The sequence below is a fragment of the Monomorium pharaonis genome, chromosome 5, assembly GCF_013373865.1.
Source record: "Monomorium pharaonis isolate MP-MQ-018 chromosome 5, ASM1337386v2, whole genome shotgun sequence".
Taxonomy (NCBI): Eukaryota; Metazoa; Arthropoda; class Insecta; order Hymenoptera; family Formicidae; genus Monomorium; species Monomorium pharaonis.
In genome coordinates this window covers 907036-929955 of record NC_050471.1, presented here as the reverse complement: position 1 = coordinate 929955, position 22920 = coordinate 907036, and the positions used below count along the sequence as shown (strand labels likewise).

Here is a 22920-nt window from a genome sequence, read left to right as displayed (position 1 = left end):
TAGACGTGCAAGTGCTAATCGAATATCGACAGATCTATTTATTTGAACGTAATTCTCATATAGTTCGGGACGCGTACAATATGTTTCTATAAAGTTCAGGTGATATAATTAATTAGAACATTTTTTAAACAATTATTTTGCTCGGAAAACTTGAATTTTAGGGCCAGACGTGAAATGCTAATCGAATATCGACAGATCTATTTATTTTAACGTAATTCTCATATAGTTCGGGACGCGTACAATATGTTTCTATAAAGTTCAGGTGATATAATTAATTAGAACATTTTTTAAACAATTATTTTGCCCGAAAAACTTGAATTTTAGGGCTAGACGTGCAATGCTAATCGAATATCGACAGATATATTTATTTGAACGTAATTCTCATATAGTTCGGGACGCGTACAATATGTTTCTATAAAGTTCAGGTGATATAATTAATTAGAACATTTTTTAAACAATTATTTTGCCCGAAAAACTTGAATTTCTAAGGGTACACGTAAAGTGCTAATCGAATATCGACAGATCTATTTATTTTAACGTAATTCTCATATAGTTCGGGACGCGTACAATATGTTTCTATAAAGTTCAGGTGATATAATTAATTAGAACATTTTTTAAACAATTATTTTGCCCGAAAAACTTGAATTTCTAAGGCTACACGTCAAGTGCTAATCGAATATCGACAGATCTATTTATTTTAACGTAATTCTCATATAGTTCGGGACGCGTACAATATGTTTCTATAAAGTTTAAGGTGATATAATTAATTAGAACATTTTTTAAACAATTATTTTGCCCGAAAAACTTGAATTTCTAAGGCTACACGTCAAGTGCTAATCGAATATCGACAGATCTATTTATTTTAATGTAATTCTCATATAGTTCGGGACGCGTACAATATGTTTCTATAAAGTTCAGGTGATATAATTAATTAGAACATTTTTTAAACAATTATTTTGCCCGAAAAACTTGAATTTCTAAGGCTACACGTCAAGTGCTAATCGAATATCGACAGATCTATTTATTTTAACGTAATTCTCATATAGTTCGGGACGCGTACAATATGTTTCTATAAAGTTCAGGTGATATAATTAATTAGAACATTTTTTAAACAATTATTTTGCCCGAAAAACTTGAATTTCTAAGGCTACACGTCAAGTGCTAATCGAATATCGACAGATCTATTTATTTTAACGTAATTCTCATATAGTTCGGGACGCGTACAATATGTTTCTATAAAGTTCAGGTGATATAATTAATTAAAACATTTTTTAAACAATTATTTTGCCCGAAAAACTTGAATTTCTAAGGCTACACGTCAAGTGCTAATCGAATATCGACAGATCTATTTATTTTAACGTAATTCTCATATAGTTCGGGACGCGTACAATATGTTTCTATAGAGTTCAGGTGTTATAATTAATTAAAACATTTTTTAAACAATTATTTTTCTCGTAAAACTTGAATTTCTAAGGCTACACGTCAAGTGCTAATCGAATATCGACAGATCTATTTATTTTAACGTAATTCTCATATAGTTCGGGACGCGTACAATATGTTTCTATAAAGTTCAGGTGATATAATTAATTAGAACATTTTTTAAACAATTATTTTGCCCGAAAAACTTGAATTTCTAAGGCTACACGTCAAGTGCTAATCGAATATCGACAGATCTATTTATTTTAATGTAATTCTCATATAGTTCGGGACGCGTACAATATGTTTCTATAAAGTTCAGGTGATATAATTAATTAGAACATTTTTTAAACAATTATTTTGCCCGAAAAACTTGAATTTCTAAGGCTACACGTCAAGTGCTAATCGAATATCGACAGATCTATTTATTTTAACGTAATTCTCATATAGTTCGGGACGCGTACAATATGTTTCTATAAAGTTCAGGTGATATAATTAATTAGAACATTTTTTAAACAATTATTTTGCCCGAAAAACTTGAATTTCTAAGGCTACACGTCAAGTGCTAATCGAATATCGACAGATCTATTTATTTTAACGTAATTCTCATATAGTTCGGGACGCGTACAATATGTTTCTATAAAGTTCAGGTGATATAATTAATTAAAACAAACATTTTTTAAACAATTATTTTGCCCGAAAAACTTGAATTTTAGGGCTAGACGTGCAATGCTAATCGAATATCGACAGATATATTTATTTGAACGTAATTCTCATATAGTTCGGGACGCGTACAATATGTTTCTATAAAGTTCAGGTGATATAATTAATTAGAACATTTTTTAAACAATTATTTTGCCCGAAAAACTTGAATTTCTAAGGGTACACGTAAAGTGCTAATCGAATATCGACAGATCTATTTATTTTAACGTAATTCTCATATAGTTCGGGACGCGTACAATATGTTTCTATAAAGTTCAGGTGATATAATTAATTAGAACATTTTTTAAACAATTATTTTGCCCGAAAAACTTGAATTTCTAAGGCTACACGTCAAGTGCTAATCGAATATCGACAGATCTATTTATTTTAACGTAATTCTCATATAGTTCGGGACGCGTACAATATGTTTCTATAAAGTTTAAGTGATATAATTAATTAGAACATTTTTTAAACAATTATTTTGCCCGAAAAACTTGAATTTCTAAGGCTACACGTCAAGTGCTAATCGAATATCGACAGATCTATTTATTTTAATGTAATTCTCATATAGTTCGGGACGCGTACAATATGTTTCTATAAAGTTCAGGTGATATAATTAATTAGAACATTTTTTAAACAATTATTTTGCCCGAAAAACTTGAATTTCTAAGGCTACACGTCAAGTGCTAATCGAATATCGACAGATCTATTTATTTTAACGTAATTCTCATATAGTTCGGGACGCGTACAATATGTTTCTATAAAGTTCAGGTGATATAATTAATTAGAACATTTTTTAAACAATTATTTTGCCCGAAAAACTTGAATTTCTAAGGCTACACGTCAAGTGCTAATCGAATATCGACAGATCTATTTATTTTAACGTAATTCTCATATAGTTCGGGACGCGTACAATATGTTTCTATAAAGTTCAGGTGATATAATTAATTAAAACATTTTTTAAACAATTATTTTGCCCGAAAAACTTGAATTTTAGGGCTAGACGTGCAAGTGCTAATCGAATATCGACAGATATATTTATTTGAACGTAATTCTCATATAGTTCGGGACGCGTACAATATGTTTCTATAAAGTTCAGGTGATATAATTAATTAGAACATTTTTTAAACAATTATTTTGCTCGGAAAACTTGAATTTTAGGGCCAGACGTGAAATGCTAATCGAATATCGACAGATCTATTTATTTTAACGTAATTCTCATATAGTTCGGGACGCGTACAATATGTTTCTATAAAGTTCAGGTGATATAATTAATTAGAACATTTTTTAAACAATTATTTTGCCCGAAAAACTTGAATTTTAGGGCTAGACGTGCAATGCTAATCGAATATCGACAGATATATTTATTTGAACGTAATTCTCATATAGTTCGGGACGCGTACAATATGTTTCTATAAAGTTCAGGTGATATAATTAATTAGAACATTTTTTAAACAATTATTTTGCCCGAAAAACTTGAATTTCTAAGGGTACACGTAAAGTGCTAATCGAATATCGACAGATCTATTTATTTTAACGTAATTCTCATATAGTTCGGGACGCGTACAATATGTTTCTATAAAGTTCAGGTGATATAATTAATTAGAACATTTTTTAAACAATTATTTTGCCCGAAAAACTTGAATTTTAGGGCTAGACGTGCAATGCTAATCGAATATCGACAGATATATTTATTTGAACGTAATTCTCATATAGTTCGGGACGCGTACAATATGTTTCTATAAAGTTCAGGTGATATAATTAATTAGAACATTTTTTAAACAATTATTTTGCCCGAAAAACTTGAATTTCTAAGGGTACACGTAAAGTGCTAATCGAATATCGACAGATCTATTTATTTTAACGTAATTCTCATATAGTTCGGGACGCGTACAATATGTTTCTATAAAGTTCAGGTGATATAATTAATTAGAACATTTTTTAAACAATTATTTTGCCCGAAAAACTTGAATTTCTAAGGCTACACGTCAAGTGCTAATCGAATATCGACAGATCTATTTATTTTAACGTAATTCTCATATAGTTCGGGACGCGTACAATATGTTTCTATAAAGTTTAAGTGATATAATTAATTAGAACATTTTTTAAACAATTATTTTGCCCGAAAAACTTGAATTTCTAAGGCTACACGTCAAGTGCTAATCGAATATCGACAGATCTATTTATTTTAATGTAATTCTCATATAGTTCGGGACGCGTACAATATGTTTCTATAAAGTTCAGGTGATATAATTAATTAGAACATTTTTTAAACAATTATTTTGCCCGAAAAACTTGAATTTCTAAGGCTACACGTCAAGTGCTAATCGAATATCGACAGATGTATTTATTTTAACGTAATTCTCATATAGTTCGGGACGCGTACAATATGTTTCTATAAAGTTCAGGTGATATAATTAATTAGAACATTTTTTAAACAATTATTTTGCCCGAAAAACTTGAATTTCTAAGGCTACACGTCAAGTGCTAATCGAATATCGACAGATCTATTTATTTTAACGTAATTCTCATATAGTTCGGGACGCGTACAATATGTTTCTATAAAGTTCAGGTGATATAATTAATTAAAACATTTTTTAAACAATTATTTTGCCCGAAAAACTTGAATTTTAGGGCTAGACGTGCAATGCTAATCGAATATCGACAGATATATTTATTTGAACGTAATTCTCATATAGTTCGGGACGCGTACAATATGTTTCTATAAAGTTCAGGTGATATAATTAATTAGAACATTTTTTAAACAATTATTTTGCTCGGAAAACTTGAATTTTAGGGCCAGACGTGAAATGCTAATCGAATATCGACAGATCTATTTATTTTAACGCAGTTTTCATATAGTTCTGGACGCGAATAGTAATTTTCTCAAGAGTTACGGTGGTATAATTAATTTTACGCGTACAATATTTTTCTAAAGAGTTCGCCAGAAAGTGAAAGTTTTGAAAATTGATTGAAAATTAACAGGTAACATTACATATAATATATTATAATTTTTAATTTATTTAAAGGGGATTAAGTATGGAGTGAATGTATGTAAGAGTGATATTAAGAAACATGAACATATAATATAATTACTAATTTGTGTTTAGAGAGAGAGAGAGGGGCGGAGGGTGGAGAGTGGGAGAGCGTGAGAGATAAAGAAGAGGATTAAATAAGAAAGTAAAGTGTAAGAGTAATATTGAACAATATGAAAATAATATAATTAATATTATTAATAATATAATTAGTAATTTAGAGAGGGGGAGAAGGAGCGTGAGATAGAGAAGGGCATTAAATATGATAAAGTGTGTGAGAGTAATATTACAGAAGAAAAAAAAGTGCAATGTTTAATATAAAAATGCTAAGTGGCGCGCGCGAAGCGCGCGCATTGTTGTGTTCTAGTAATATAAAAAAGATACAGACGTAAAACTCCGTAATAACCGTTACACCATCCGCGTGTTATGAAATAAGGATCTCTATCTTTTTTTTCTCAACCCACTTTTGTTTCTTGCTTAATTTCCTGCCTGTCACATTTCCTCCTGTCGTTGTCACTAAATCGTAATATCTTGAATGCGCCAGTAGCTTGCTTTTTTCTTAAAAATCTTTCTAACAATCTCGTATTTTGCATCTTGCAATTTTTCCATGGGATAATACACCGGAAAATATCCCATCTTATATACTTTTATGATCTTGGCAACGACGAGCGAACATGTGTTTTAATCCAGCGTGTTTGCGAAAACCAAAACGAATTTGATAACCTTTTCGAATCTTTTCCTAGAGAAATTTCGTTATAAAACTCGTTACTTGATTAAAAAACTTAATAAAAATATGAATCTAGAAAAATCGATTCTAACATTAATATTCGGAATATTCTAGATTTTCTCCAACTTGAGCATTTAGAATACTGTTGCTTTAAAATGACAAATATTTGTTTTTGAAACAATTTTTTTCTTTAATGTAATGTTTTTTCATCGTTAAAAACAACAGAGATATGCAAGGTACTCAAATTAGAGAAAATATTCTGTACTTTACAAACGATAACGGCAAATCTGAATGCCAGAAAGACAATAGAGAAAACATAGTGCACACGTACAAGAGATACGTCACGTAATGTGTCGTCACTGAGTCTAATGCAACAACTAGGTACTCGATCAACACCGCATTTTACCCTGCCATTCTCGTGTTCCTACGTTGACTTGCCATAGACACTAGATGTAATCGGACACCTTCTTTTCCTACTTCGTTTCTCCCCCTCCTACACTATTCCATAGCCCTCTTTCCACAACCTCCCGTTCCTCCATCCAATCCTCCCGTTTCCTGATCTATCACACTTCCGCTATTCCCCTACTCTTTTAGAGTCGACACTATTTGCGAACCGGACAGAGATTAATCATCGATCGATTTTAATATCGTGGTTGCACGGGGTGGTATGGAAAGGGAGAAAGCATAAGAGAAAGAGAGAGAGAGAGAGAGAAGAAGGGAGAGGCACCTGCTTCCTAATTTATTAATTCATTTCTGCGCGCCTGAGGGTGCCCAATAATTCTAATTTGACCGCGCGGTCGTTAAGAGCTTTCCGATTCGGCCCGCACCCTCCACGAAAGGGAAGAAGGGCAGAAAATTGAATCAGCTTCGCCTTACGTAAGTCGATGAGGCTTAAAGGGGACCGGGCAAGGGTATTAAGTGACTCGGCTGGCAGGGATGGGAGGACGAAAGAGCCGAAAGAAGCGCGCGAAGCTATACCATTCCGCTTCTGAATCCATTTACGTGACGTCGTGCCGTTTTCTTCGCGAGTCCTTTCCCAGGACGAGCTTCATTAACGTCACGCGCATGTTGTCATAAATGCGCGGGAATGTGTACACGTTTTATGTGAGTGTGTGAGCGCGTGTGTCAACAACACAGAATACACTCGCCTCCCTAATGGCTTCGTCGACCCGCGAACGTTTACATTTGTCATACGCGACACGTGGAGAACACGCTACGACGAAGCCGCGTCGTCGTTTTTTTTTTCGGAGATTATCAGTACGGGACGTTTCGGTGACGTTTTCTGCCTTTTAAAAAAGATCATTTCCTTCTTCCGATTCATCTTTTTGCGCGAAGCGCGCAGCTATTCGGTCCGTGAAACTCGCCTGCGTAAGCGTAATGCGCTCTGGTTTTTGACGTCTCTCGCGTAAAGGCGAGCAAATGTTAGTGTTAAACCTTTTAATTATCTACCTTACTATTTTTGAAAGGTATATAATAACAAACAAAAGAATGTATTCTTAAAAAATGCAAAAATATCTTGATTCAATAATATTTTATACTTAAAATAGCAGCGCTAAGTATAAATATTTTTTATTAAGAATAAATAGTTCTTAAAGTAAAATTAACTTTTTTTTTAAAACAAAATTTGCTTTAATTAAAGAATAAAATTGCATTAGTTTAATATGCTCGTGCTTGTATTAACTATAATTTTTCTCTCTCTATAATAATGTCCGTATTCATAATCAGGCCTTATACTTAAGGCCTTCTTAAATTCATCTTTATATACTTTGTAGCCAATGAAATGATCCGTAGAGCATCTAAAGATGAACTTAAGGAGATCTTAAATATAAGGTTTGACTATGAATACGGGCATTAGTCTTGTTGTCAACTTAACTCAAAATAAATTTAATTTAATTTAAACATATTATTTTTCTTAAATAAAAATTTTTATGCTATTCTTTACTTTTATCGATCTCTTTTACACAGTAATATAATTCAGTCTAGTATTATATGTCGATGACGAAATCTTACCTTTTTTGTTTTTTTGTGGGGGGGGGGGTGAGGCTCTTTTATTCACCTAGCTAAAAAATGCATTTTGTCCATGAGAAACACACCACGTAGCAATGGATAGTGAAGGTTTCTATTGCGTCCGTCGCGTCCGAATGAACTTATTTAATCTAATATTAAGCATATTATTCTTAATTTAAGAATAAATAGCTTTCGAATTATGTAACTGGGTTTGTTTTAATTATATAACAATTTTGGAAAAAATACCAGCTTAAGAATAAAATGTACTTTACACAAACTATTATTATTGATGTAAGTAAACATTTTTAGTTGAGGACAGCATTTCATACTCATATCAAAGCATATAACGTTTAAGAATAAAAATTTACTTGCAGCAAGGATTCATTTCTTTGAATAATTTGGTATTTGAGCTTTATGGGAATTGCACGAGCGTTCACCTATAAAAAAAGAATAGAATAAAGTGTACAGTGTAAAGAGAGCGGACTCGAATCACGTGTTTTGTTTAACTTCATGACAGAAAATGTTGTATTCTTTCGTGCGGGCGAGACGTGTTTCATTAACATCACGCGCGTCAGCGTGAATTGTTTGAACACAACTCTCTACAAATATTCTGTTACTTCGTACACGTCCGCAGCCTGTTACACGATGTCTTCATTTCTCGCGGATTTTAAGGAAATGAATTTTGATATTTTTTGCGTTCGACGCGAAAACACTCCGTCGTTGAAATCGACCACGCGCGCGAAGTCGCCACCGTGACAGTCGAACCATCGATCTCTAAATTGTCGAATGTATCTCGCGAATCTACACACGCGCTGTTATTTGTACCGTCTCGGCGACGCGAGAGCGACGCGTTCATTATCGAGATTAAATTTCGCTCTTCACTGTTTCGCTTACGATTTTGATTACGTGAGATGAATGCTCTTTACTGCGTCGTTGCGCACACACAAATTTCACGAGAAAGACGAAGAATCAAGAATGTGTTTTCTAGCTTAAGAGAAAAGGAGAGTCATGTGACTTCATTCATATATCTCTTTTAACACGGAAAGCCTTCGGCATTGTTGTCTTCAAAATAACAAGTAATAAACGAAAATTTAAAAGTAATAAAAAGAATAATTTATTTTATTCAAATATAGGATAGAGCAGGGACAAATATAACAATTTGAGTTTAAGATTTTATAACGGTCCAAATATAATATTTACATAAAGAAGATTTATACTCTTAGATATAATATTTATATAACTACAAAATAATTTTAGAAAATTCTTTAATGCGATTAAAAAAAAGTGTTACTATTGTTCTCTAACCATCTTTTATGATTTAAAGTAAAATATTTTGATAAATAAATAAATAAATATATATATATATATATATATATATATATATATGTATATACACAAGCAATCACTGATATGTTGAGAAAACACATTATACCTATAAAGTCCAAAAAGAAAAATATTTAAATCTCATATATGTATATGAAAAAACATACTTGAGGCATTAAAATGACTTGGTTCTTTTAACGTCCATTTTCGACAAGACGAACGAAACACTAACAAATAAATGCCAATCTATTAATTAAACATCGCGTTACAGATATACAAACATATCTGTTATATTATTTTGGCAGACATTTACAATGTTACAACTGTATACCCTGTTACTTTTGTCTCCAGTCTACTCTACTTTCTTGATAATATTGACAATAAAAAATTTTGTGTTAAATTTAATATATATTGTAAATGCAGTCAAATTTTTGTTAATTTAACGCAAGATAAATATATTTAAAAAGTAGCACAAGTATTATGTAAAAAATTAAACGTAAATGTTTTAATTTAATTTAAAAATAAATTGTAGAAGCAAATGTTTTTAGTAAAATTAACATTTGAAATGTTGGCATAATAATGTACATTTTATCCATTTACTTAAAAATTTGCGTTTTAAAATTACAGTATTTTTATATTATTTATTTATTTATAAATTGTATTACTTTAATGTTAAGAAATGTTAAATATTAGTTTAACACAAAAATTGTAACAAAGGCCAATTTTAACACAAATACAAAAAGTCCGCATTCAGACAGAACGCGTTTATGAAGATATTAGCACTGTGTTAGCTATTATGCCATTCTATCTTTATCTTCATTACGTAAAACGAAGATAGAATGACGCAAACAGCGCGTTAACATCGTTAAAAGTGCATTATGAATACAGACCTAAATGTTTTCTATTGTGTGTAGAAAAAAATTGTTTATTGCGAAAGAATTGTAATAATAATTCAGATGTAGTAACAAGCAACGTAGTTACGTTTTCACTAGTGTGTGACGTTCTGTTTAACGAGAATTATATAATTCACAAACATACACATGTTATATTCTTACACGAAAACAATATGATGAAACTCATTTATTTCCAAAAGTACTTTAAATTTTATTTCTTCTTATAAGTAGTTTTTCTTATATTTTGTGCTTATAATTAAATTATTCTCTATATAAAATTCTCTTTTCTATAAAATTTGAATGCTAGTTTAGAAAATTATTTAATGAAAACTATAATGTCAAAAAATTTTTTTATCAGAAATGCCTTCATCATATTTTCAAAATTTGATCAAAAGTTTTTACATTATGTGAAGAAATTAAAGACAATCTTCTTATATAAATAAAAGATAGTAGGAGCTGATAGAGATAGAAAGTAAACGCAAATAGTATAACAAATTTTGAGTTATAGCAAGAAAGTGTACTTTAATATACTTTCTTTCATAAATTCTAGGATTATTATGTCACAGACATGATAAATGATAAATGATATCAAACAAAATATCTTTTCCTCTTTTCCCTTTACTTTTAATAAGAACATTTCAAGATTTCTGTTCTATTCCCATCCGTTTTTCCCCTCGGCGTGCGTCACTCTCAGTCAGGTTGTCGCGTCAAAATTCAGGGTCTGCGGCGGAGATTACCCGCGTGAATTCAATTGCAGGGAGTGTAGGAGCGACTTACTCTTGGGCACCCATGGTTCAGGCGAGGCGGAAAGTCGGGGGTGCGCCGCCGCGCGCGTCAGAAAAATAACTCCTAAACGAGGCGAATTCGACGACGTGAATTTTCAGAATGCTGCAATCGGCATGAATGGGGATTAATTGATGGTCCCGCCCTCCCGTCCGTCCCGGACGGCTCGGCGGCCGTCGTTCGTGCTTCTCATCGAGAGAGATTTTACAAATTTTCATTACACACAGAGTACAGCCGGTACGGGCGGGCGAGCGAGAATAGAGGCCGAAAGCTCCTGCCAGCGGAAAAAGCATCGAGGACGCGCAATCTCGATTACTCGCGCCCGAGGACGGGCGCAGCTTTACGGACAAACTCATTCCGGCATAACAAATTATTCGGGGAAACGGCGGGAATTGTGCAGAAGCGACTAACAAGAAAGTAATTTGGTGTCACTCGTTTTATGCGACGTCCCGAATTCTGCGGAGATTTCCGCCGTGCGAGACCCGCGCGAAATTTACTCGCGGATTAATAAAGGGAATATGCTTTTAAACACACACACACACACACACACACACACACACACACACACACACACACACACACACACACACACACACACACACACACACACACACACACTTACACACACACATACAGACACACATATATATATATATATATATATATATATATATATATATATATATATATACTTGTCAGCCATAACGCTTAAATATTTAAATTCAGGTAATTTACTTGCGATAATTAGAAACTCTATTTCGATAATTTGTATTCATTAAACTCCGTCACATCGCGCTTCGATAATTCGACGTAATTTGGTTGATTATACTGTCTCTGATTGCGAATAAATATTATAGTAGACTTCAAATAAATTCTTCACAGGTAAAATGGAAATGCTGAATATGATATCTAAATGTATAACCGTAATATTTTTGCATGTATTTCTTTATAAATTATTTTGATATAATTAATATCATATTAATTTTCAAATTACAATTAATTTACATTACAAAAAATAACTGCCCTTAAAAAATATTTGATAAACAATGAAAAATAAGAAAACGATCACTTATCTGAAGTAACAATAGTATTGAATATTTCTTGATGGAAGATGATGTTATATCTATAAGTGCTTATATAAAATTTTCAAAGTGATGATTGTGTGCGTTATTTTTCACAAAGCATGAAAAATTTACCGAATAAAAAACTGTTTGTAGTATAAGTCGAAAGTGTCACGCAAATATTATTTTATACGGAGGAGAATACTACTCGGCAATACACTGCTCGTTAAACTACGGTGCTAAAAATTACGCGACGCAAAATTGACGAGGCTGAACTCAACGGTGCAATTTAGAGTGTAGCTCTTTGGTATTGGGATCCGGAGACGAACCGAAACATCGGGTTCATCGATACCCATGAATATTGATCGGCCGTCGATTAGAGCGCCTCCTCGCCCGAGGCGAGGGATCGTCTATGGTCTATGCGATCCGGAGGAAGAAAAAGTTCGACGAGCCGTAACGAGCGATGGCTCGCGCTTCTTGCAAATCTTTTTACCGCGCGTTCAACAGGACTCCGCGTTAATTGGACGAAAGCGAAAATAACGGCGAAAATAACGGATTATCGAAGGCGCGTCGCATGCATAATAATTTCGCACGAAATGTTCGAAATACGAAACGCCATGAGACGTATGTAATTCAAAGTGATACTGGAGATGTCTGTTTTATCGACAAAAAGACAGTAATTTTTGTATCGTAAAATCTTTTTATTTCTTTCATAGATTTGGAAATCCTTTTTCAGAATAAAAGTATACGTATTACTACCAGTCTGTGTTATACAGTTTATACCAAAAACGGAAAAAATTGTTAAGTCAGTATTTTTACTCGAGTGTGATGTCTGAAGCTGTTACATTGTAACAATATTTGCTTAGTAATATATAAAAGCTCTACAGATTGTACTTACAAAATTCGAATTTATAGACTAGGAGACGATAGAAATAAACAATTTTCGAAGTTGATTTTTGAAAATTAAATTTCGATGTTTAATTGAGGCAAAATTGCACTACGTTTCGACTATGTATGCGTAAAAAGTCGATAATTAGAGCAATAAAATTTTTTTTTTATTCTTGATATAAAATCCAATTCACAGACTGATATGAGTATGTGTATTTTAATTCCTGGAAAAGGATTTCCAAATTTATAAAAGAAATACATGAGAAATCTTGTTAATAAATGTGCATAAATGACTCTGCATTATTGATCTCGACCAAGTTTGAGGGGCACTCCAGCATCCTCTTAAGATAATTCTAAATAAACGGAAGCGTTTCCTCTGGCGCGACTTTGAAGTAATAAATAGACTTAGCCGTGTAAAACGTTATCGTTTAACCTTATTCATTTCATGACACTTGTACGTCGCTATTGCGGTAATCTGCTTCCTCTTTCTTTGTGGAAAGAAACTGATTTAGCCCCGTGTAAGAGTTCAATTATGTCTTTTCATGCAAGCAAGGAAGAATTCCTTAAGCGCGATCATAATTGCGGGCTTTCTTTGCGTATCGTCTTCCACGATTTTAGCTAGACTCCACAAATTAATCTTGAAAAGATTTCATTTGAAAGATATTTTTTCTCTGTTATACAAATTTATCAAAACATTTGTACAAGTTTTCATTTTATTCCCGTGCAGCGTTATTTACTTATAACCGGTTATTCACAGCGGTACAGTAATTGAAAATGTAATCTAGAAAAGGTAGCACAGTTCGCGTCGCTTACCTTATATTGCAACACTCAAAACTTCCGTCAATTTAATATTTTTATTATAAGTTCATAAAAGCTTAGCGCTTCAAAATTATTAGACTTTTTAATATTGTTTCTGAATCTTAACATTTATACAAAAATTAATAGAATCTAAATTGTAAATAAAAGTCCTTATTTGTTATTTTCTAACTTTTAATATTTTGTTATTTCTTATTGCATAACTGTGAAAATATATTTTGATAAATTTTCCATCAATTTTTTACAGTAGACACAATGTCTTAGTTTATTTTTTGTTATTTGTCATAGTTCTTCTCTCGATTTTGAACCTCTTTTTCAATAAGATTCATATTTGATGTTCAATAAGATTGTAATTTAACAAGTATTCATGTATTTTGCTCAAACTACTAGTTGCATGACAGATAAAACATTATCTCATTGATAAATTTTTTTATGTTGATTTTCAAATCTTTTATTTACGAAGGACAACGTCTTCCTCTCGCCCTCTCTTACTCACAAAACATTATTGTGTGCATAACGAGGAATTTATTTACCATACCTAACAATTTTGTATTTGCAAGTCTGTATATTCTCATTGTCAAGCATACATATTATTACGATCTTTTGAATGGGCTGTGTAATAGCTCCCTACTTTCATTTAACACTACATAAAGCATGATTAAAAATATTAAAGTATATACTTTGTACTATTTGCATTTGCTGCTTCGCAACAAACTGCTTTTACGTGCGCACACGTTTCGTTGAAATTATTCCTCTTTCTCTTTTCATCCGTCATATACATTATTTCTCACTTAAGCTGCTGCGCACATTCCATATGCCAAAACCATACTTATTCAACCGTTGTTAATGAGAAATGAACGTTTGTAAATTATTGAATAATCCCGGAGTGCACTCCACCGATAGTTTCTGCAATTTAAGACCGTAGTAAAGAGACAAAAGTGCGCCAGACACCGCCGCGCCGTGCCGTTGCGCGACTATGCCGTTGTTGCTGCTGCACGGGAACGGCCAACGGCTCTTGGATTCATGAAGTGCTCGAAATACACTTTGCAGTTCTTACACGTGGAAATATATGTACGTACGTATGCGACACACGTGAATGTGCGACCGGCGATATAAGGCCGGGCGATAAGGCGGCAGTTTCACTGCTATCGCTGTCGTAACCATTTTCGTAGGCCAGCACACGACGACGACGACGACCTGCGCTAGTGATCTTCACATACGATTGCTCCGCCGGTGAAGTAGGCGATAATAACGAGCACCCTATACAAACGGTAATTTTAACTAATTGCATTACCGTTGGACTCTCACTCACCTCAAACGATTTCAAACTTTGAGATTCAATAAAATATATTTGAGAATTGAATTTTTTGATTGTTACTTCATTTTTTAATAAAAATGTATTAACCAATACGTAAAATGTATTAACCTATTGAACTGAATCAACAAGATAAAGAAAATAGTTGGAAAAAGAACTGGAGCATAAAAAACAACTCTCATATAAAAAGTATAGTAGGTACAAAAATTAATTTTGCAACCAAATAAACAAGTTATTAAATATTGGTCATAGAGAAAAACTGATTACTTGAATCAATTGATTCTACGGGAAAAAATTATAAAAGAGTTATGTACAATTTTTTATATGCTTTTCATACGCTTTTAAATGCTTTTCGATTGCAAAAAAGATTACTTATAACAATTTATTGTAAAATTGATTTTTATAATATGTTTTTGGTGTTACAGAAATGTCTTACTTTCAATTATTGTTTTCTCACTAGTTTTGTTGGTTGAGCCTTAATGAGTTAATTGTAAAATTGTCAGTTTATCCGCATATATGTACTTTCATTATTATTTCAGTATTATTTTTCTTATATTTAAAAATAACGGTTTATATCAAAATATTATCCGACGTAATAGCTGTTTTATTAAATATTCCGTCAAACAAATAATACTCTTTATTAATTTTCAATTTTACTCTTCGAAAGCAAAACACTCGAACGAGGTCTGAATACATTGATTGTGATATTTACATGTTGATAGGAAATACGATCGATCGATAACGAGCGTGAAAATTGTTTCCGCCGACTAATACACGCATATATGAGATGGTGTGTCCGCGACCCAAGTAATTAATTCACGGACGTGTGATAAAAATAGTTTATTAAATGCCACCCCGAATGATTTGTCGCTGGCATTCGGCCCGAGAACTTCGGTTGATGCGGTTAACGCGATGAACTGACCGAAATGTTGCAAGTTCCGTATTAAATTGCATGGCACGACGGGAAAATAGGCAAATTGAGAGAGAAACGGCTTATTTTATTTTAACCGCGGGTCGAATTGCGTTAGGTACAATAATATCTATCTCGCAGTTTTTAACACGGCTCGCACTGGCAATATCTACTCGGATTATATTATTACAATGCACTGATTAAATTACATGCAAATTTCGACGCGCTACAAAAAACGATTTCGTCAATTTTTTTTATTTCCACGGCTAGTTCTATTTTTGCAGTGCAAATCGGATTATAATTTGCACAAACTCGCACAGAGATTCTATTAAATACTACGAATTTTTATTATTACATTATTATTTAATATTAAAGCACATTTAATTATTATGGTTTTATTATAATTTAATAACTTCGCTATTTAATCGTTAAATCGTAATAGTTATATAATTATTTACTAAATCATAATTTATGGTATAATTAAATAAATATACGCATAAATAAAAATTATTTATATATATATATATATACAATTACATGTGTATTTTTAATTTTATATACATATACATATAAGGTGTTTAATTTTAAATGATACAATCAATTATTAAAGAAAGCATTTGCGATAAATTGGTGTTTTAAAAATTGATGTTTTACATCACCATTCTTTGAATTGAATTGTATCATTCTTTGTATAATATAATATTATCCAGTCATTTTGCATAATATATAAAAGTACTAAAGTTGTAACCGTGAATCGTGATTGGCTACGGATAGCCGCGGAATTCAGGATTCGGATAGCGGGCGTGATTGGATGTAATAAAGACATGTGGTGTTCTCTTAAATTGTTAATTTTTATTATAATAATACAGTGTGGTCCCTAAGCTTACATGTACAGTGCCCTATGCTAATGCACACATGTGTTCTCGTTTTGCGAGATGGTCGGCGTGACTCGTTGTTTGGCGACGGAATAGTCGCGGCAAAGCGGTCGATGCGCGGTGGCCTTAAGGCCCGGCAGTAGTGGCGCTGCGGTACGATGGCTAGCCTGACGTGCGGCGCGGCGGAGTTTCGGTTTCCACGGTTGGCAGCTCTTGACCGTGCGGCATGTTCGCGGGTTCGCGCCGTTCGTGGTCGCATTTGTTGTTCCCGGCGCTCATCTCCCCGTGGACGATCGTACGCGTAGCCGGTTTCCCCTCACTACGGGGACGACGTCGGGAGTTGGCTCGATCAGTGCGCGGGCCGGGAGTCGGACTGCGGATCGTGACAGTGCGCGGCTCCGGAAGCAGAAACGCGGAAAAGGGGCCACTAGAAGCAGGGGGTAACGGCCCTGTACTTGTTGTTACCTTAGTGGCAGTGGAGGAACGGCTCAAACGGTTACAAAGTATAATAGAATTATTTTAAAAAACCAACAGTTTATTTTATACTTTATACTTTATTTTAATGTAAAAATATAAAACCTATCTCGTAAACTACCCAGCAAATGTAGATATAATCGTTATATAACACGCTATATATAAATGTAATGGTTTTAAATCTATTGTATGGCGGTTATATTTATGGTTTACTGGTACTTTTTTTGGCAATTGTATCTTACTATTTACAAAGTATAATAAAATAATAAGATAACGAAAGATATGTAAATGCATAATATAATAACTTTCGCTTTTCATGATACATTCCATGAATAGTACGTAATATGAACTATTACTTCGTTGTTGCAGAAGAGCCATCCTGACAAACCCTGACCTGCTGGCGAGCACACCTTGGTATCGGTTGTTTGAAAATGACTTCTGGGGAACGCCACTGACAGAGCGTGGCTCGCACGGAAGTTATCGACCGCTCTGCGTGGCCACCTTTCGTCTAAATCATTTTCTTGGTGGTCTCGAACCCTGGGGTTACCATCTAGTGAACGTGGCGTTGCACGCCGCCTGCACTGTTCTCGTTGTCAAGGTCGCCAGAAAGGTGAGTGACTGTTTCCACAAGATCTCTAAGAGACTTATCGTCTCGAAAAGCAAAATGTAAACATGTTACACGACGGTTGCAGCGTAATGGAGTTAAAAAGTTCTGACCGCGTCAAATGAGAAAATGATTGGGTCGTGGCGAATCAGTAGTGTATTTTACTTTACGTCAAGGCGACAGAAAGGAATTGATGCTGACACCTGTAGAGCGCATATTACACCATATAGTTTTGACAATATTCAACGAGATTGCTGTCAGAAATGAAATTCTAAAAAGTCTGTTCAATTCCAAAGTATTAAGCCATATTTCTTTTTTGAATCAAGATATTATAAAGAATTAATACAAAGTCTAGAATCTATCTAACTGGAATTTAAGTTACTAATACAAAAAAAAAACTGATCGTCAACTAATTTGATCTCTACTGCTTTTGTTTTTATTTCATGCAAGTTGTTCTCGTTGCTTGTGCTACCTAAGAAAGCGATACCGCCAATTAATCAAGATTTAGATATCTACTGTCGGTGGACTTAATTCTCATCCATTACACACTGTGGTTCTTATTGCATAACGTTAATTCGCGGTTTTGTCGAGAAAAGTTAGGAGGAGCGCAATTTGTTTCGCAATAAAAATCGCACTATGAATCCGTCTAATTATTGAGCAATCCTAGGTTCGTTTTATATTCGAAATAAAGCCGCGGAGATCTTTTCTATTTTATCTGTGCCGGAGTGCACATTTTCGGAGAATTGTCGGCGGCAGAATTCAAATAACGTGGGAGAGCCCCGCTTAACTTTGCCATAAGCCTGCCGCGCGGTTTTAATTTTACGACGTCACTTCGTTTTAGTTAGCTTGGGATTCCTCTTACTCCGGAGGGGGAGAGCGATGGGGCGGTCGTGAAAGGGAACTGTAACGGCGATTCGGCGTAACTGTACGCGAACATCTCAAATAGAACTTCCGAATACGTCGGAAGGATCAAAAGAGCCGCGACGGGGTCCTATCATCCTCTCTGTAATGAGACTTTAATTTTACATTACCTCTTTCGGTCACTATGTTTAACTACGGCGAGTATTTAACTACGACGTGTTTTAATGACGCTCCGAGAAGTCACGTAAAGTGCAATTTAATTATACGTGCAATAAATTACGTCAAGTTCAATTATAACAATTATCTAATGTTTAGCCAAACTTTAATCAAATTTAATTACTTGTGTACTAATTCAAATCAGTCTTAGTCGTACATATGGTCTTGAAAGTGCATCAAACTTAATGCTTATGCTTCTATTGAGTTACATAAATCTGTTACTAATCTATTTGGTACGTATATACGTAGCTCCAATGAAGTTTTGGACAAATTATATGGATAAACTAACAGTATTGGCAAAAAGTTTTTAAATAAGGCTGAAAATATAAACGAGAGCGTAATTATTGGCATCTGAAAAATGTAATACAGATAATGGACACATTCTACTAGAATTAGACTCATTTTTAAATTTTCCTAACTTGTATAATATAAAGTGGCGTGACCGCTTTCGGGAATAATCTATTTATGAAAACATATTTGCTCGAAGCGTTCTGTGTGAAAATAACTTTGCTATTCGAGTCTATTTCATTCAAAATATATTTTCTTACTAAAATTTTGTTAAAAACTTTCTTCTCCGACATTTGATGATTTTTTTATTGATGTAAGATCTCTTTTCTGCGAATATTTTTTAATTTTTCTTTCAAATAAGAGAGAAAAATACTTATTTTTGTTCAAAGCGGATTTTTATATTTAGTAGTATATTTCTAACATCAATTTTTGAATATATCTTTCAACTCCATTTAACTTGTGTGAGTTATATTACAGCTCCCCATTTACATTTTATATAATAACTTTGTGATAATCAATATTTTAAATTAACAACATAATGATTACGTCAATGTAATTCAGTCGATTACAGACTCAAAATTATTAAATATGAATTTCATTATAAACGAATATTTATTATTTTAGATGTTATTCACAGAAATATGATGATATAATAAATCGAAGAGAAAGATGTGGTAACGTACCCCATCACCCCTCTCCCTCTCCAAAATAGATTTAGCATAGTTTTCATTAAATTATATATTTACTCAAAATAATGAAAAAATATTGCAAAATATATTCAAATATACGTACATATAACTTTTCTATGTACAGATTGAAAATTTACATGTCATGTAGACTATAGAGTAATAATAAAATTATAATTAACTTATTGAATAACTATTGCAATATCAAGAATTTTAAAAGATTTACACATATTGTGCCTCTAGATTTAGAACGACTCCTTTCTCAAAGTGCTCATTTTTTGATTCTTGAAGTGCTCCATGAAGATGTTAGCAATTATAGGAGAAATGGGAGAATCCATAGCCATTCCCGAAGTTTGTATAGACGTGGTTGTTGTAGGAGAAGTATGTGGAGAAGTAGTTAATGCAGAAGAAATTATTATTAAAATTATTAGTATTATTATCACCATCATCATTATCCATGCAAAGTATTTCTCTCGGTCGAGAATAAACAGACACGCGGTTGTGAGTATCGGGAGGAATCGTGTGGTGAAGATACTTGCATTCCTTGGAATCACGAAAATAAGCAGTAATATCAAAGTTGCATACCATTTTATAAGTTCATTAGCAACTCAAATCGTTTTAGCGCGTTATTATGAGCGTGGGAAAGTGGCAAGTATGAGGAGCCGCGTTAATTTAATACACACAGCACTTTCCTGTGTAATGAAACTGTCGCGCTAATTAACTGCGTCTAAGTGTATTAATGAAAGTACTTCTCGTACTTCGGGAGCGGCGTTTTGAGTTATGCATGCTGTTAATATCTTCAGTAAGGCAGCGCGTACGGTGTGTTTCCTCGTTCTCGATTCCGATCGGTTTTCCTTCCGAGCCATTTCGTCGCCACCTTCGATTTTCAGCTGGCGCGTTGAAAAAATATACGACATTTATACAATTTCCCTGCTCGAAATTCCGCCCGTCTCGCCCGTATCCTCTATCCCCTTATTGTAAATGTGCATTGGATCGTATAATTTTCGAATAACCCTCGTCAGTGTTGCCGACGATTACCAACCGTTGCGCATAAAACTGCGAATTGTATTTCTCTGCTTTTTTACATATTTGATGTTTCTCTTCATACTTTGGTCCAAATATTTATCCATACTTTGCAAGTCTTTCTTTTATCGAATAAAAGTAAATGTAAATTATAAAATGTATAATAAGTGAAACAATAGTTCCTTTTTATTTTATTTTTTACTGTTAATATGCCATTATATTAAATTTGACAGATCAATTGATGTTATAAAATATGAGATACAAGATGTTAGATAGTAATAACAAAGTAAACTGTAGGTAATTAAGATATTCTTTGTTAAAAATTTTAACTTGAGACTTTAGAAAAATTTACATGTACAATTTATAATTTATAATTTGAATTTTATAACAGAATAATCTTAAATTGTCTAATTTCTAATAATTTCGGATAGAACGTTGTTATTGCTGGCCATTTACATCTGATAGACAATTAAATTGGAACTTGGATCAGGCAATTCTCGTAGTGGAGTGGAGCCAATTAACGTTAGAGTTAATTTGCCCAACCCCCGTCGGTCGAAGGATCGCCACGCGAGACGTTTACATGTGTACCTTACGAGATATCCACAATTACACTCCGCAGATCCTGCCAGGAAGGAGCAATCTTGCGCACGCGATCACGGGTTTCCTGTTTGCGGTCCATCCCATTCACAGTGAAGCTGTGGCCGGTATAGTCGGACGTGCCGACCTTCTTGCCTGTTTCCTGACCTTGACATCTTTCCTGACGTACTCGGCCCATTGTAATCGCACGAGATCGCCATTCCCCCTGCTGGTGGCCCTGGTGTCGTCGACGTTGGCCACCCTCGCCAAGGAAACGGGCATATCGTCTCTGGCTCTCTGCCTTCTCTGGGAACTCTGTCGTGGCGAGCCAAGTCGAAAGGTAAGTGACTGTTAAAGTAACGATATTATCACTAGTTTAGCAATATCACATATTTCTATTACACCTAAATTGGATTTGCGGTAGCTAAATCAGACATTTAGAACAAAAGCTGTTCTAATTTGAGATTCAGTTTAAACATAAAATTGTTTCTATAAATAAAAAGTTACGAATTATGTTGTCCTTGTTCTGAATCATTTTAATAATTAATGGATTTTCTCTGAGTTACATACAACCGCAAATTATCTCCATGCTAAATTACATACAAAAATTACATATTTAAATAAAAATTAGTAAAGTTTTATACATTATTATATTTTGTTTGCCATATTGATAATACGAACACTCTACACATGATACATATAAGGCATTAAATTTAAGGAGGTTTTTTAGTCATTTCACTTAAAATAAGGACTTGATTAAATTATGAGAATAAGTTTATATTTAATAAAGAGACATTATTGAATTTTTCCAAATATTTTTGATCTTAGAATAAGTGGTCTAATAGACAGTATCCGAAATATTTGAAATTCAATCCTTCTTCATTAGATAAGTTTTTTATGAAAAAAATATTATAAATAGTTTCCTTAAGTATTTAAGTAAAATTAAATACAAATAGAATTTCTAGTATTTGGGGCACTGTCTGTACTTAAACTATTTACCCTAGTTTTATTATAGTTTTATTTAAATAACTTTTGGAAACAGCATTGAAAGAGAAGAAAGTTTTATAAGAAGAAGAGTTCTAAGTAATTTGATTAAACAATATATAGGAATTTTGAAAACCATTTTTCCCTAAAAAAAAAGTATGAAATGTATATAAAAAAGAATATTACTGTATCATTTTCCTATAATTTTCTTTAAATATAACATCATACTAATGCAAATTTAACAGTGCCACTAGTTATTACATTATACTCATAATAAACAATTCTTTTTCAATTTTTTCCACATTAATATTTATTAATATTATAAAGAAAATATTTCTAAATAACAAATCATCGTTTCAATTGTTAGTTTAAAGATGTTAAAAGATTAGTAAGTTTTTATACATTAATTATTTATTAAAAGATACACACACACACACACACACACACACACACACAC

At 33.2% G+C, this 22920-nt stretch overlaps 1 protein-coding gene across 3 annotated transcripts in view; it reads left to right on the top strand.

The window, feature by feature from the left end:
• LOC105839892 (protein O-mannosyl-transferase TMTC2) overlaps nucleotides 1-22920 on the top strand; it is a 321130-nt gene that overhangs the window by 161538 nt on the left and 136672 nt on the right. For all 3 annotated transcript variants that reach the window (XR_003626312.2, XM_028192590.2, XM_036286645.1), the window contains exons 2-3: nucleotides 17595-17835; nucleotides 21523-21819. Coding sequence is in view for 2 of the 3 variants with exons in the window: in XM_028192590.2 (XP_028048391.1) it covers nucleotides 17595-17835; nucleotides 21523-21819 (538 nt within the window). In the remaining variant the exon portion in view is untranslated. The remainder of the gene's footprint in view (nucleotides 1-17594; nucleotides 17836-21522; nucleotides 21820-22920) is intronic.